This window comes from Ovis canadensis, chromosome 5 (assembly GCF_042477335.2).
Source record: "Ovis canadensis isolate MfBH-ARS-UI-01 breed Bighorn chromosome 5, ARS-UI_OviCan_v2, whole genome shotgun sequence".
NCBI classification, from domain to species: Eukaryota; Metazoa; Chordata; class Mammalia; order Artiodactyla; family Bovidae; genus Ovis; species Ovis canadensis.
In genome coordinates, this window is record NC_091249.1 from 81866702 (window position 1) to 81880228 (window position 13527).

The window sequence follows — 13527 nt, forward strand, 5'->3', positions numbered from 1 at the left end:
TTAAAACACATTTGCAACTTATAATTGGCTATTAGTGTAAATTAAATTTAGTAACTGAGTCCCAATTTACTACTAAAAGTTATCAAAATATTTTCAAAATGTTACATAAAAACTGAAATATTTGTAAGTATTACATAAACACCAAACCAAAAAATCATATAAAGAAAAATAAATGCATCCTGAGATAAAATACAAATCACACTTAAGACAAATTATACACTCCCTTTCCTCTCACATATAATTGTGAGGATTCAGTATTTTGCACATTCCAAGATAAAGTAATGATAATATATGCTGATGTAAATTTCAGCCATAAAAATAAACTACTTCATATCTTAAATATTCTTATGATGAAACATCAGACTCCAGTTTCACTAATCAAAACTTTATGAAGGCATAAATTGCATTTGGTTTTGACTACTCAAATCATGGCTGAAAACTCTCAGCAAAGCATTCTAGGCTTTTTTTTCTCACACCAAGTGACCCAGAATATATTTAAGAAATGTTTATTTTCTGTGCATATTTGTTTTAAAATTATAAATTCCTGAGCACTTTTTCTTCTTCCTCCTCATCACTGTCAGTGACATTGACTTGCTGGATACTAGAGGGAGTTGATGTCGGGGCTGTGAAGACATTCTCCAAGGCTCCAATGTCCAGCTGAGGCATGGGATTTAAGTATTCTTCCCCACTGTGGCTATGACTATTATAGTAAGAAGTCCCATCCATGTTCTCACAACTTCGAGAATCTTCGTTGTGAGCGCGTTCATCTGGGTAGTCTCTAAAAGGATAGTCTCTATTTAAAGCTGAAAACATAGCCTCATGTTTTTGGTACCTGTCTTCATAATAACCAAGGCATTCTGGCATTGAACTTGGAAAATTTCCATAGCCAAAGGGAGGCCGACTATAAGGGCACGTGCTGTAGCAGAAAGACAAAAAAGGAATTACATCATACATTGCCCACATGTTGTCTTGTGTGCAGATTAATTGAGCAAGTTTAACTACACCATCTCTGGAGCCTACAGAGCTCCCAAGATAACTTTTTGCAACCACTTCATGTATTCATCCACATGTTGCCTAGTCCTAACATGAAATAATTGCAAAGTAAGCTTGTAACTATTATCTCTCATCAGCCTCAGACTTCGTATATTTTGGTAGCCTCAATAAAATAAAAATTATTAACAGTTATCTGGTCCTTTTTCTCACAACACTTTATGCCATGTAAGGTTTTAGAAATGCAGACACCTGTTGTGCTTGCTTAAAAACTGACACTTGGTAAGCAGTGTAACAATTGTTCTTACTACTAATGAAACAAACCTTATGGTGGGGGAAATGTGAAACTGGTTGAAACCAAGAATTCTTGGGGTGGAGGGAGGGCACTCAGAGGATAACAATTTAACTTTTAAATTCACATTCAGTAATGAATTATATTAAAAACACTTAATACTAGAATGACTTAGAACTGATATTCAGCTGTAATTTTTCAGACTGTTTCTCAAAAAAGAAAAAAATTTGGAGAATGGAGATATGAAGAATTGAAAAGATTATTTTGCTGTTTTAAACCCAATGGTTATTCTTTTAAGGCAAATCTAAAATTCTGCCATTCAAGCTTACTTGTCAATTTTTTTTAATAAAGTATTACTCTCCACGTCAAAGGCACAAAACAGGAATCATAGGAAGACATATACAGAAAAGTCTATCCAAAATTTGCCTGGACTCACGGACTCCATCTAGTGACAGATAAGCATTAGTCGCGCAGTAGTGTCTGACTCTGACATCATAACTATATATATATATATATATCTATATATCTATATATATATATATATATATATATATATATAGCCCACCAGGCTCCTCTCTCCACGAATTCTCCAGTCAAGGATACTGGAGTGGGCTGCCATTTCCTCCTCCAGGAGGGACAGATAATATAATTACCATGCTCATTAACAAAACCCAAGACAAGCTGGGTGTTTCATTTCATGCTCCCACTTCTCTTCTAAAGGTTAACTTTGTTTCCTTCCCTTTAAAAATGTAAGTGCAACTAATAGATTCCAATCTCAATTTCTTTGGAAATGGAGGGTTTCTTCAGTGGTGGTGATGTAACCCACATCTTCAATGCTAGAGACTTGACCCAGGTTCAATATTAGAAATATGGAGCATGGCTTCTGAAACGTTCCAGATTTCCATTGCTATTGCCACAGCCTCACTCAGGCATTTTAATTTATCTATATGTGCTGAACACAGAGTACTGGAAGTCGATGACTTGGCTCCAGAGCTCTTCCACCTTTATGTCTCTCCACCTGTTGGATTCCACATGCTTCATATTCCACAAATATTTCACAAAGTTCAGTCCCTCAGTCGCGTCTGATTCTGTGCGACCCCGTGGACTGTGGCACGCCAGGCCTCCCTGTCTATCATTAACTCCCGGAGCTTACTCAAACTCATGTCCATCGAGACAGTGATGCCATCCAATCATCTCATCCTTTGTTGTCCCCTTCTCCTCCTGCCTTCATTCTTTCTAAGCATCAGAGTCTTTTCAAATGAGTCAGTTCCTCACATGAGGTGGCCAAAGTACTGGAGTTTTAGCTTCAGCATCAGTCCTTCCAATGAATATTCAGGACTGATTTCCTTTAGGATGGACTGGTTGGATCTCCTTGCAGTCCAAGAGACTCTCAAGAGTCTTCTCCAAAACCACAGTTCAAAAGCATCAATTCTCTGACGCTCAGCATTTTTTTTATAGTCCAAGTCTCATATACATACATGACCATTGGAAAAACCATAGGTTTGACTAGACGGACCTTCGTTGACAAAGTAATCTCTCTGCTTTTTAATATGCTGTCTAGGTTGGTCATAACTTTTCTTCCAAGTAAGCGTCTTTTAATCTGATGGCTGCAGTAACCATCTGCAGTGATTCTGGAGCCCAAGGAAATAAAGTCTGTCACTGTTTTCACTGTTTCCCCATCTATTTGCTATGAAGTGATGGGACTGGATGCCATGATCTTAGTTTTCTGAATGCTGAGTTTTAAGCCAATTTTTTCACTCTTCTCTTTCCCTTTCCCTTTCCTCTTTAGTAGTTCTTTGCTTTCTGCCATAATGGTGGTATCTGCATATTTGAGGTTATTGATATTTCTCCCAGCAATCTTGATTCCAGCTTGTGCTTCATCCAGTCCAGCATTTCTCATGATGTACTCTGCATATAAGTTAAATGAGCAGGGTGACAATATACAGCCTTGATGTACTCCTTTCTCTATTTGGAACCAGTTTGTTGACCCATGTCCAGTTCTAACTGTTGCTTCTTGACCTGCATACAGATTTCTCAAGAGGCAGGTCAGGTGGTCTGGTATTCCCATCTCTTTCAGAATTTCCCACAGTTTGTTGTGATCCACACTGTTAAAGGCTTTGGTGTAGTCAATAAAGCAGAAGTAGATGATTTTCTGGAACTTTCTTGCTTTTTTGATGATCCAACCTATGTTGACAATTTGATCTCTGGTTCCTCTGCCTTTTCTAAATCCAACTTGAATATCTGGAAGTTCACAGTTCACGAACTGAGAAGTCTGGTTTGGAGAATTTCGAGCATTACTTAGCTAGCGTGTGAGATGCGTGCAACTGTGTTGTAGTTTGAGTATTCTTTGGCACTGTCATTCTTTGGGACTGGGATGAAAACTGACCTTTTCCAGTCCTGTGGCCTCTGCTGAGTTTTCCAAATTTGCTGGTATATTGAGTATAGCACTTTCACAGCATCATCTTTTAAGATTTTAAATAGCTCAACTGGAATTCCATCACCTCCACTAGCTTTGTTTGTAGTGATGCTTCCTAAGGCCCACTTGACTTCAAATTTCAGGTGAGTGAGTGATCATAGCATTGTGATTATCTGGATTATGAAGATCTTTTTTGTATAGTTCTGTGTATTCTTGCCACCTATTCTTAATATTTTTTGCTTGTTAGGTCCATACCATTTCTGTCCTTTACTGTGCCCATCTTTGCATGAAAAGTTCCTTTGGTATCTCTAATTTTCTTGAAGAGATCTCTAGTCTTTCCCATTCTATCATTTTCCTCTATTTCTTTGCACTGATCACTGAGGAAGGCTTTCTTATCTCTACTTGCTATTCTTTGGAACTCTGCATTCAAATGGGTATATCTTTCCTTTTCTCCTTTGCTTTTCACTTCTTTTCATAGCTATTTGTAAGGCCTCCTCAGACAACCATTTTGCCTTTTTGCATTTCTTTTTCTTAGGGATGTTCTTGATAACTGCCTCCTGCACATGTCACACGGAGAAGGCAATGGCACCCCACTCCAGTACTCTTGCCTGGAAAATCCCATGGATGGAGGAGCCTGGTGGGCTGCAGTCCATGGGGTTGCTAAGGGTCGGACATGACTGAGCGACTTCACTTTAACTTTTCACTTTCATACATTGGAGAAGGAAATGGCAACCCACTCCAGTGTTCTTGCCTGGAGAACCCCAGGGACAGGGGAGCCTGGTATGCGGCCATCTATGGGGTCACATAGAGTTGGACACGACTGAAGTGACTTAGCAGCAGCAGCAGCACATGTCACAAACCTCCAGGCTTCCCTGGTTGCACAGACAGTAAAGAATCTGTCCACAATGCAGGATACCCAGGTTCAATCCCTGGGTCAGGAAGATCCCCTGGAGAAGGAAATGGAAACCCACTCCAGTTTCCTTGCCTGGAGAATTCCATGGACAGAGGAGCTGGACAGGCTACAGTCTATGGGTGTCTCAAAGAATCAGACACAGCTGAACAACTAACAAATATTACAATGAGGGACTCCAATCAACTTCCTCCACAAAGTCTTCTTCTCTTCAGCTAGAAACAATTCACCTACTAACTAGTCTTTCAGGACTCAGTATAGTCAAGACACCAAATCACAAGATTTAGTGGACAATTTAATTTAAAAAAATCTAAAATCCAAGTAGTATATACTTGATATGTGCTAAAGCGTGCTATAATGCAAACATTACATGGCTATATTGGTGTGGTAAAACAAGTTAGTATTATTTCTGGAGAACAAAGACAAGAATCATCCTAAAAGGTTACATAGATGAAAATGAATAACTGTAGAAGCACCGCGGTGTAGTGGGAAAAGCACTACCATAGTGATAACTCAGTGTTGTTTAAATTTGCAATTCCCTAATGATACATGATGTGGAGCATCTTATCTATGCTTGTCATTTTTTGTGTTCTCTGCTGAGGTACCTGATGAGGTCTTTTGTCCATTTTTAATTGGGTTTTTCATTTTCTTATTATTGAGTTTTCAGAGTTCTTTGTATATTTAGATAACAGTCCTTTATCAGATACATCTTTCAGAAATATTTTCTCCTAATCTGTGGCTTGTCCCCTCATCCTCTTGATAACACATTTTTTGACACTAAATATTAATAGCATTGTGGAATTTGAAGCAAAGAATTGTGAGTCCTCCATCTTTGTTTTCCTTTTTTAAGATTTTCTTTTTACTATTCCAGATCACTTACAATTCCATATAAATTTTAGAATCAGCTTTTCCATTTCTGGAAAAAAGTCACTGGGATTTTCAAAAGGATTGTATTGATTTTGCAAATCCTTTCGGGAAGTATTGTCATCTTAATAATAAGTCTGTCAATGCATACACATGAACATCTTCCCATTTACTTCAGTCTAATTTATTTCAGCAGTGTTTTATGGATTTCAGTTTACAAGTTTTGTACTTCCTTGGTGAGATTTCTTTCTCTATATTTTACTCTTTTTAATGCTACTATAAAAAGTAATTGCATTCTCAATTTCCTTTTTGGTTTGCTTACTGCTAGTGTATAAAAATACAACTGAATTTTGTAAATTGATCTTATCCCCTGCAACTTTGCCAAATTCATTCATTCGCTCTAATAAATTTTTGTGGATTTTTTTAGGACTTTCTAGTTATAAGATTATCCATATATAGGATCATGTGTGAAAGAGGTAATTTTGAATTAATGTCTTTAATTTGAATGCCTTTTTTTCTTGCCTAATTGCTCAGGCTAGAACTTCCAGTGCCATGTTGAATAGCAGTGGTGAAAGCAGACATCCTTATCTTGTTCCCCAAATTATAGAAGGAAAGCTTTTGGGCCTTCATCATTGAGTATAATGTTAATTGTCGGTTTTTGATAAATGTCTTTTATCATATAAAAGAACTTCTATTCCTATTTTGCTGAGTAAGTTTTGAAATCAGGAGTTAATTTTTATCATGAAAAGGTGCTGGATTTTATCAGATGCTTTTTCAGCACCAATTGAGATGATCAAATGGTTTTGCTCATTCATTGTTCTAATGAAGTGTACTGAATATGACACTGATTGATTTTCTGATGTTAAATCACACTTAGAATTCTTGAGGGAAATCCCACTCAGTCATAGCATATAATCCTTTTAATACACTGCTGGATTCAGCTTACTAGTATTTTGTCGGTCATATGTTTCTATTCAAAAGGCATTTTGACCTGCAATATTCTTTTTTGTGATGTCTTTTTCTGGCTTGGGTAACAGAGTAATGCTGGCCTTAGACTCATTCCCTTTTATATATTTTGGAAGAATATGAGCAGGATTAGTGTTACTTCTTCTTTAAAACTTTAGTAGAATTCACCAGTGAAGAAGTCCAGGGTTTTTCTTTGTTGGGAGGTTTTTAATTACTGATTCAATCTCTTGATATATTTAGTCAAGACTTATTTCTTGATAAGTCTGGTTCAGATTTTCTATTTTTTCTGGAGGCTGCTGCTGCTACTGTTGCTGCTGCTGCTAAGTCACTTCAGTCGTGTCCGACTCTATGCAACCCCATAGACAGCATCCCCCAAGGCTTACCCGTCCCTGGGATTCTCCAGGCAAGAACACTGGAGTGGGTTGCCATTTCCTTCTCCAATGCATGAAAGTAAAAAGTGAAAGTGAAGTTGCTCAGTTGTGTCTGAGGGACACATGTACTGCAGCCTAGCAGGCTCATCTGTCCATGGGATTTTCCAGGCAAGAGTACTGGAGTGGGGTGCCATTGCCAGTTTTGGTAATTCATGTGCTTGTCCATTTCATCTAGGTCTTCTAACTTGGTATACAATTATTCTATAATTATTATCCTGTAATCATTTTTATTTCTGTGAGATCAGGATAATGTACTTGATTTCATTTCTATAGATTTCATTACTATAGATTTAGTAATTTATGTCTTTTTTTCTTAGCTTAGCTATAAAAGTTTGTCAGTATTGTTATCATTTCAAAAAGGTAATTTTTTTTTACTTTTTTTTCTCTATTTCATTAAGCTATTGTTTTTCTACTCTTTACTCCATTACTAGCTTTGGGTTTTATTTGCTCTTTTGTTTCTAGTTCCTTAAGGCATAAAATTAGGTTGTTAATTTGAGATCTTCCTTTTTAAATGTAGGCTAGGGCAGCTATGAATTCCTCTATCAGCACTGCTTCTGTTATATAATTCCTTAAGTTTGGGTATGTTGTGTTTTCATTCATCTCTATTTCCTAATTTTCCTTATGATGTCTTATATGACTAATTGGTTGCTTAAGAGTGTGTTGTTTAATTTCCAATATTTGTGAATTTTCCAGTTTTTCTTTCTGTTATTGATGACTAGTTTCATTTCATCATAGCTGGAAAAGAAACTCTGTATGGTTTCAAACTTTAAAAAATTTCTGAGACTCGTTTTGTGATCTAACATATGGCATATCCTACAGAATATACCATTTTCACTTGTTAAGAATGTATAGCCTGTTGTTGGGTTCAGACCATATATATTTGTTAGATCTAGTTGATTCATAGAGTCTTCTATTTCCTTTTTGCCCTTCATCCATTTTTAGACGAATGATCTTCCATTATTATATAAAGTATTCACAGCTGACATCATAGTCAATGGTTAATAGTTTATAAAGTTTTCCCTCTAAAATCAGGAACAAAACAAGGATGCCTACTCTTGCTTTTATTCAACATAGTACCAAAAGCCCTGGCCAGGGCAGTTAGGTAAGTAAAAGAAACACAAAGAATTCATATTGGAAACAAGGAAGTAAGATTGTCTCTATCTGCAAACGGCATAATAATATATCTGAGTAAGTGAGTGAAGTCGCTCAGTCGTGTCTGACTCTTTGCGACCCCATGGAGTGTAGCCTACCAGGCTCCTCCATCCATGGAATTCTCCAGGCAAGAGTACTGGAGTGGGTTGCCATTTCCTTCTCCAGGGGATCTTCCCGACCCAGGGATCAAACCCGGGTCTCCTGCATTGCAGGCAGATGCTTTACCATCTGAGCCACCAGGGAAACCCCAATAATATATCTAGAAAACACTAAAAAGTCAACCAAAAAAACCCGTTAGAATTAGTGAACTCAGTAAAGCTGCACGATACAAAATCAATATGCAAAAATCAGCTGCATTCCTATACACTAACAACAAACTGCCAGAAAAAGAAATTAAGAAAATCAAGCCCATTTACAATTGCAACCAAAAGAATAAAATACCTAGAAATAAATTTAACCAAGGGTGTGAAGACAGATACACTGCAAACTGTAAGACACTGATGAAAAAAATTGAAGAAAGCACAAATAAATGAAAAATTATTCTGTGCTCACGAATTAGAAAAAATAATATTGTTAAAATGTCTGTATTATCCAAAGCAATCTACAGATTCAATGAAATAACCTATTAAAATCCAGTGGCATTTTTCACAGAAACAACATATCATCCCAATTTTTTTTGTGGAAACACAAAAGACAGTGAATAGTCAAAACAATCTTGAGAAAGAAGAATAAAGCTAGAAGCATTACAATCTCTGATTTCAAACTATAGTAAACAAAACAATATGTATTGGTATAAAAATAATGCATAAGCTCAGTGGAACAGAAAAGACAGCTATAAATAAACCCATGCCTATGTGGTTAATTAATTCATAGCTATTAACAAAAATAGATAATGGGGAAAAGACAGTAACTTCAATAAAAGGTGTTAGAAAAATTAAGATAGCTAAATGCACATATCATACATAAAACTCAAGTCAAAATGGATTAAAGACTTTAACATAAGGCCTGGAGCCTTAAAACTCCTCGAAGAAAACATAGGCAGTAAGCTCCTGACATCTGAATTGGTGATTTTTTTTGGATTTAACAGCAAAGGCAACAAAAGCAAAAATTAACAAGTGGGCTAAACTAAAAACTAAAAAGCTTCCGTACTAAAAGGAAGCCCATCAACAAAATGAAAAGACAACCTACCAAATGAGAGAAAACATTTGCAAACCATACAAAACATTTGATACAGAATTAATATCCAAATTTATGAAGAATTCATATAACTCAATAGCAAAAAAAAAACACAAACAAACCTCATTTAAAAATGGGCAGAGGATCTAAATAGACAATTTTTTTTTTCCACAAAGTCATACAGGTATCCAATAGGTCCAAGAAAAGGTGTTCAATATCACTATTATCAGGGAAATACAAATTAACACCACAATGCTGTCAGGAAATGCTGCCATTTGCCACAAAATGGATGGACCTTGAGGACATTATGCTAAGTGAAGTAAGTCAGAGAAAGACAAAAACCATTTGGTCTCACTTATAAGAGGAATCTAAAAACCAAAACCAACCAAACAAAAAAACCCATCTCATAGACACAGAACAGTTCGGTGGTTGCCAGAGATTGGGAGTGAGAGGTGAGCAAAATGGATAAACGTGGTCCCAATACGCAAACTTTTTATTTAAAAAATAAGTAAGCCCTCAGGATGTTATGTAGAGCACAGTGACTACAGTTAATACTGAATTGTATTTCTGAAAGTTTCTAACTGATTAAATCTTAAAATTCTCATCACAAGAAAAAAAAATTTACGTTGTACACCTGAAACTAATGTCAATTATATCTCAATAAAAAATAAAGTAGTAAGTCTTCAACAATTATTACATAACTGTGGATTTTTCCCTTCAATCCTGTCAATTTTTGCTTCATATAGAGTAGTTATCATATATGTATGTAATTATAATTGCTATATCTTTTTAATGTTTTAAAGTAAATATATGGGAGTTCCCTGGTGGCCTAGCGATTAATTAAGGTTTCCAGGTTTTCACTGCTGCAGCCTGGGTTCAATCCCTGGTCAAGGAATTGAGACCTTGCATAGCCAAAATAGAGAGAGATAAACAAAATATGTAATGACTTTGTCTCTTGTAACAATTTTTAACATAAAGTTTATTTTGTTTAATATTATTGTAGCCATCTCAGCTCTCTTTTGGTTACTATTTGCGAGGAATATCTGTTTCTTTTTCACTTTCAACCTATTTGTGTCATTGGATCTAAAGTGAGTCTCTTGTGGGAATTCCTTGGTGGTCCAGTGGTTAGGATTCTGCACATTCACTGCAGGGTGCACAGGCTCAATCTCTGGTCAGGGAACTAAGATTCCACATGCCACATGATGTAGCCAAAAACAAAAAAAGTTAAAATCTGCTTAGTGAATACTATGTTTATTTAGTGTATGTGTTTATTTAATAAAGTGAGTTTCTTACAGATAAGACTTTTTTCCCCCAATTTCTTCTAGGCTTTTTCAGTCTGTCTGCTGCTTGTCCTGTCTGTTGTCCCTTAACCCAGGCAGCTGTGGATAGCATTACATCTTTAAATATTTTCCACAAACACAAGCTGGGAGGCCACCCTACCCCTAAGGGAGTTCTTAGGAGAGTCAAATTAAGGTTCCCCCTGAGCCAACTCCTCAGGAAGTCACCAGACAGGTCAAAAAGCCCAATCATAACACTCTCTTTAAGAACTAGGTCTCTGTTGCCTCCTCTAATAGCAACAAGTCACACGAGGAACATGAGTCGCCATTTCCTTGCCCATCACTGAACAAGATAACCAGGGATAGTTGCGGCAAAAATTTCACAATGCTATCTTATCAAAATTTAGCAGCTTCTTTCTTCATTAAACACCTCTTCAGATGATTCTGACACTGTTTTGGCCAACATAATTATTGCTTTAGTGGAGAGGTAGATTCTTAGAGATCCCCATTGTGCAACTCTTTGTGACATTCTACCTCAACGGTATTTCATGTTTTTCAAAGTTTTGAGATTATGTTGTTAAATTTATTCCAAAGGTTTTTAAACTCTTCATTTTATTGTAAATGGGATTGTTTTCTCAATTTCATTTTCTGTTTACTCATTGCTACTATATAGCAATACAATTCTTTTATATATATATATATATGTCTTATATCCTGAAAACTTGTTGAATTCTTGTGTTGCTTGTAATAGCTTTTCTATGGATTCCTCAAGACTTTCTGTATATAACATTGTGTGACACATAAATACAATTTTACTTCTTCTTTTACAATCTAGATACCTTCTAGATACCTTTTGCTGCTAAGTCACTTCAATCGTGTCCAACTCTGTGCGACCTCATAGACGGCAGCCCACCAGGCTCCCCCATCCCTGGGATTCTCCAGGCAAGAATACTGGAGTGGGTTGCCATTTCCTTCTCCAATGCATGGAAGTGAAAAGTGAAAGTGAAGTCACTCAGTCATCTCTGACTCTGTGCGACCCCATAGACTGCAGCCTACCAGGCTCCTCCATCCATGGGATTTTCCAGGCAAGAGTACTGGAGTGGGGTGCCATTACCTTTTATACCTTTTATTTTTCATGTCTAATTGTCCTATACTAGTGAGAGTGACGGAGAAGGACAATTAGACATGAAAAATAAAAGGTATAAAAGGTAATGGCACCCCACTCCAGTACTCTTGCCTGGAAAATCCCATGGATGGAGGAGCCTGGTAGGCCGTGGTCCATGGGGTTGCGAAGAGTCAGACACGACTGAGTGACTTCACTTTCACTTTTCACTTCCATGCACTTTTCACTTCCATGCATTGGAGAAGGAAATGGCAACCCACTCCAGTGTTCTGGCCTGGAGAATCCCAGGGACAGGGGAGCCTGGTGGGCTGCCGTCTATGGGGTCACACAGAGTCGGACATGACTGAAGTGACTTAGGATTAGTGAGAGTGAAAGTCAGTTGTGTCTGACTCTTTGCGAACCCATGGACTATACACTCCATGGAATTCTCCAGGCCAGAATACTGGAGTGGGTAGCCTTTCCCTTCACCAGGGGACCTTCCCAACTCAGGGATCGAACACAGGTCTCCTGAATTGCAGGCAGATTCTTTACCATCTGAGCCACAGGGGAAGCCCAATTGTCCTAGACTAAACCTCCAAAAAAATACTGAATAGAAGTGACAAAAATGTACACCTGTCTTATTCTTGCTATTAATTGGATCTTGCTGATCTCCAGTCTCTGCCATTAAGTCTAACGTTAGGTGTTTTTTGTTGACTGTGAGGGTTACTCCATTTCTTCTAAGGCATTCTTGCCCACAGTAGTAGATATAATGATCATTTGAGTTAAACTCACCCATTCCAGTCCATTTTAGTCCACTGCTTCCTAAAATATCAATGTTTACTCTTGCTACCTCCTGTTTGATCACTTCCAATTTGTCTTGATTCATGAGCCAATGAATTCCAGGTTCTTAGGCAATATTGCTTTTCACAGCATTAGACTTTACTTCCATCACCAGTCACATCCACAACCAGGTGCTGTTTTTGCTTTGGCTCTGTCTCTTCATTCTTTCTGGAGTTATTTCTCACTGATCTCCTGTAGCAAATTGGGCACCTGCCGACATGAGGAGTTCATCTTTCAGTGTCCTACCTTTTTGGAGTTTCATGCTGTTCACTGGGTTCTCAGGCAAGAATCAGTTCAGTTCAGTCACTCAGTCGTGTCCAACTCTTTGTGATGCCAGGCCTTCCTGTCCATCACCAACTCCCAGAGTTTGCTCAAACTCATTCCATTGAGTTGGTGATGCCATCCAACCACCTCATCCTCAGTTGTCTCCTTCTCCTCCCATCTTCAATCTTTCCCAGCATCAGGATCTTTTCCAGGGAGTCAGTTCTTCGCATCAGGTGGCCAAAGTATTGGAGCTTCAGCATCAGTCCTTCCAGTGAATATTCAGGACTGATTTCCTTTAGGATGGGCTTTCCCTTCTCTTCTTTTCTCAGCTATTTTTAAGGCAAATATCCATACAATATTACAGTAATCCAAGGCTATGCCTTGACCAGTAATGCTGAAGAAGGTGAAGTTGAATGGTTCTATGAATACCTACAAGACCTTCTAGAACTAACACCAGAAAAAGATGTCCTTTTAATTCTAGAAGACTGGAATCCAAAAGTAGGAAGTCAATACCTGGAGTAGCAGGCAAATTTGGCCTTGGAGTACAGAATGAAGCAGGACAAAGGCTAATAGAGTTTTGCCAAGAGAACACACTGGTCATAGCAAACACCCTCTTCGAACAACAAAAAAGAAGACTCTACACATGGACATCACCAGATGGTCAAAACTGAAATCAGATTGATTATATTCTTTGCAGGCAAAGATGGAGAAGCTCTATACAGTCAGCAAAAACAAGTCTAGACGCTGACTGTGCCTCAGATCATGAACTCCTTATTGCCAAATTCAGACTTAAACTGAAGAAAGTAGGGAAAACCACTAGACCATTTAGGTATGACCTAAATCAAAT

At 37.6% G+C, this 13527-nt stretch overlaps 1 protein-coding gene across 1 annotated transcript in view; it reads right to left on the bottom strand.

The window, feature by feature from the left end:
• Nucleotides 1–534: 534 nt before the first annotated feature.
• The window catches only part of SOX30 (SRY-box transcription factor 30), a 44435-nt gene continuing 31442 nt past the window's right edge, over nt 535–13527 (bottom strand). The window contains exon 5 of the mRNA XM_069592499.1: nt 535–916. Within this exon, the coding sequence (XP_069448600.1) occupies nt 535–916 (382 nt within the window). The remainder of the gene's footprint in view (nt 917–13527) is intronic.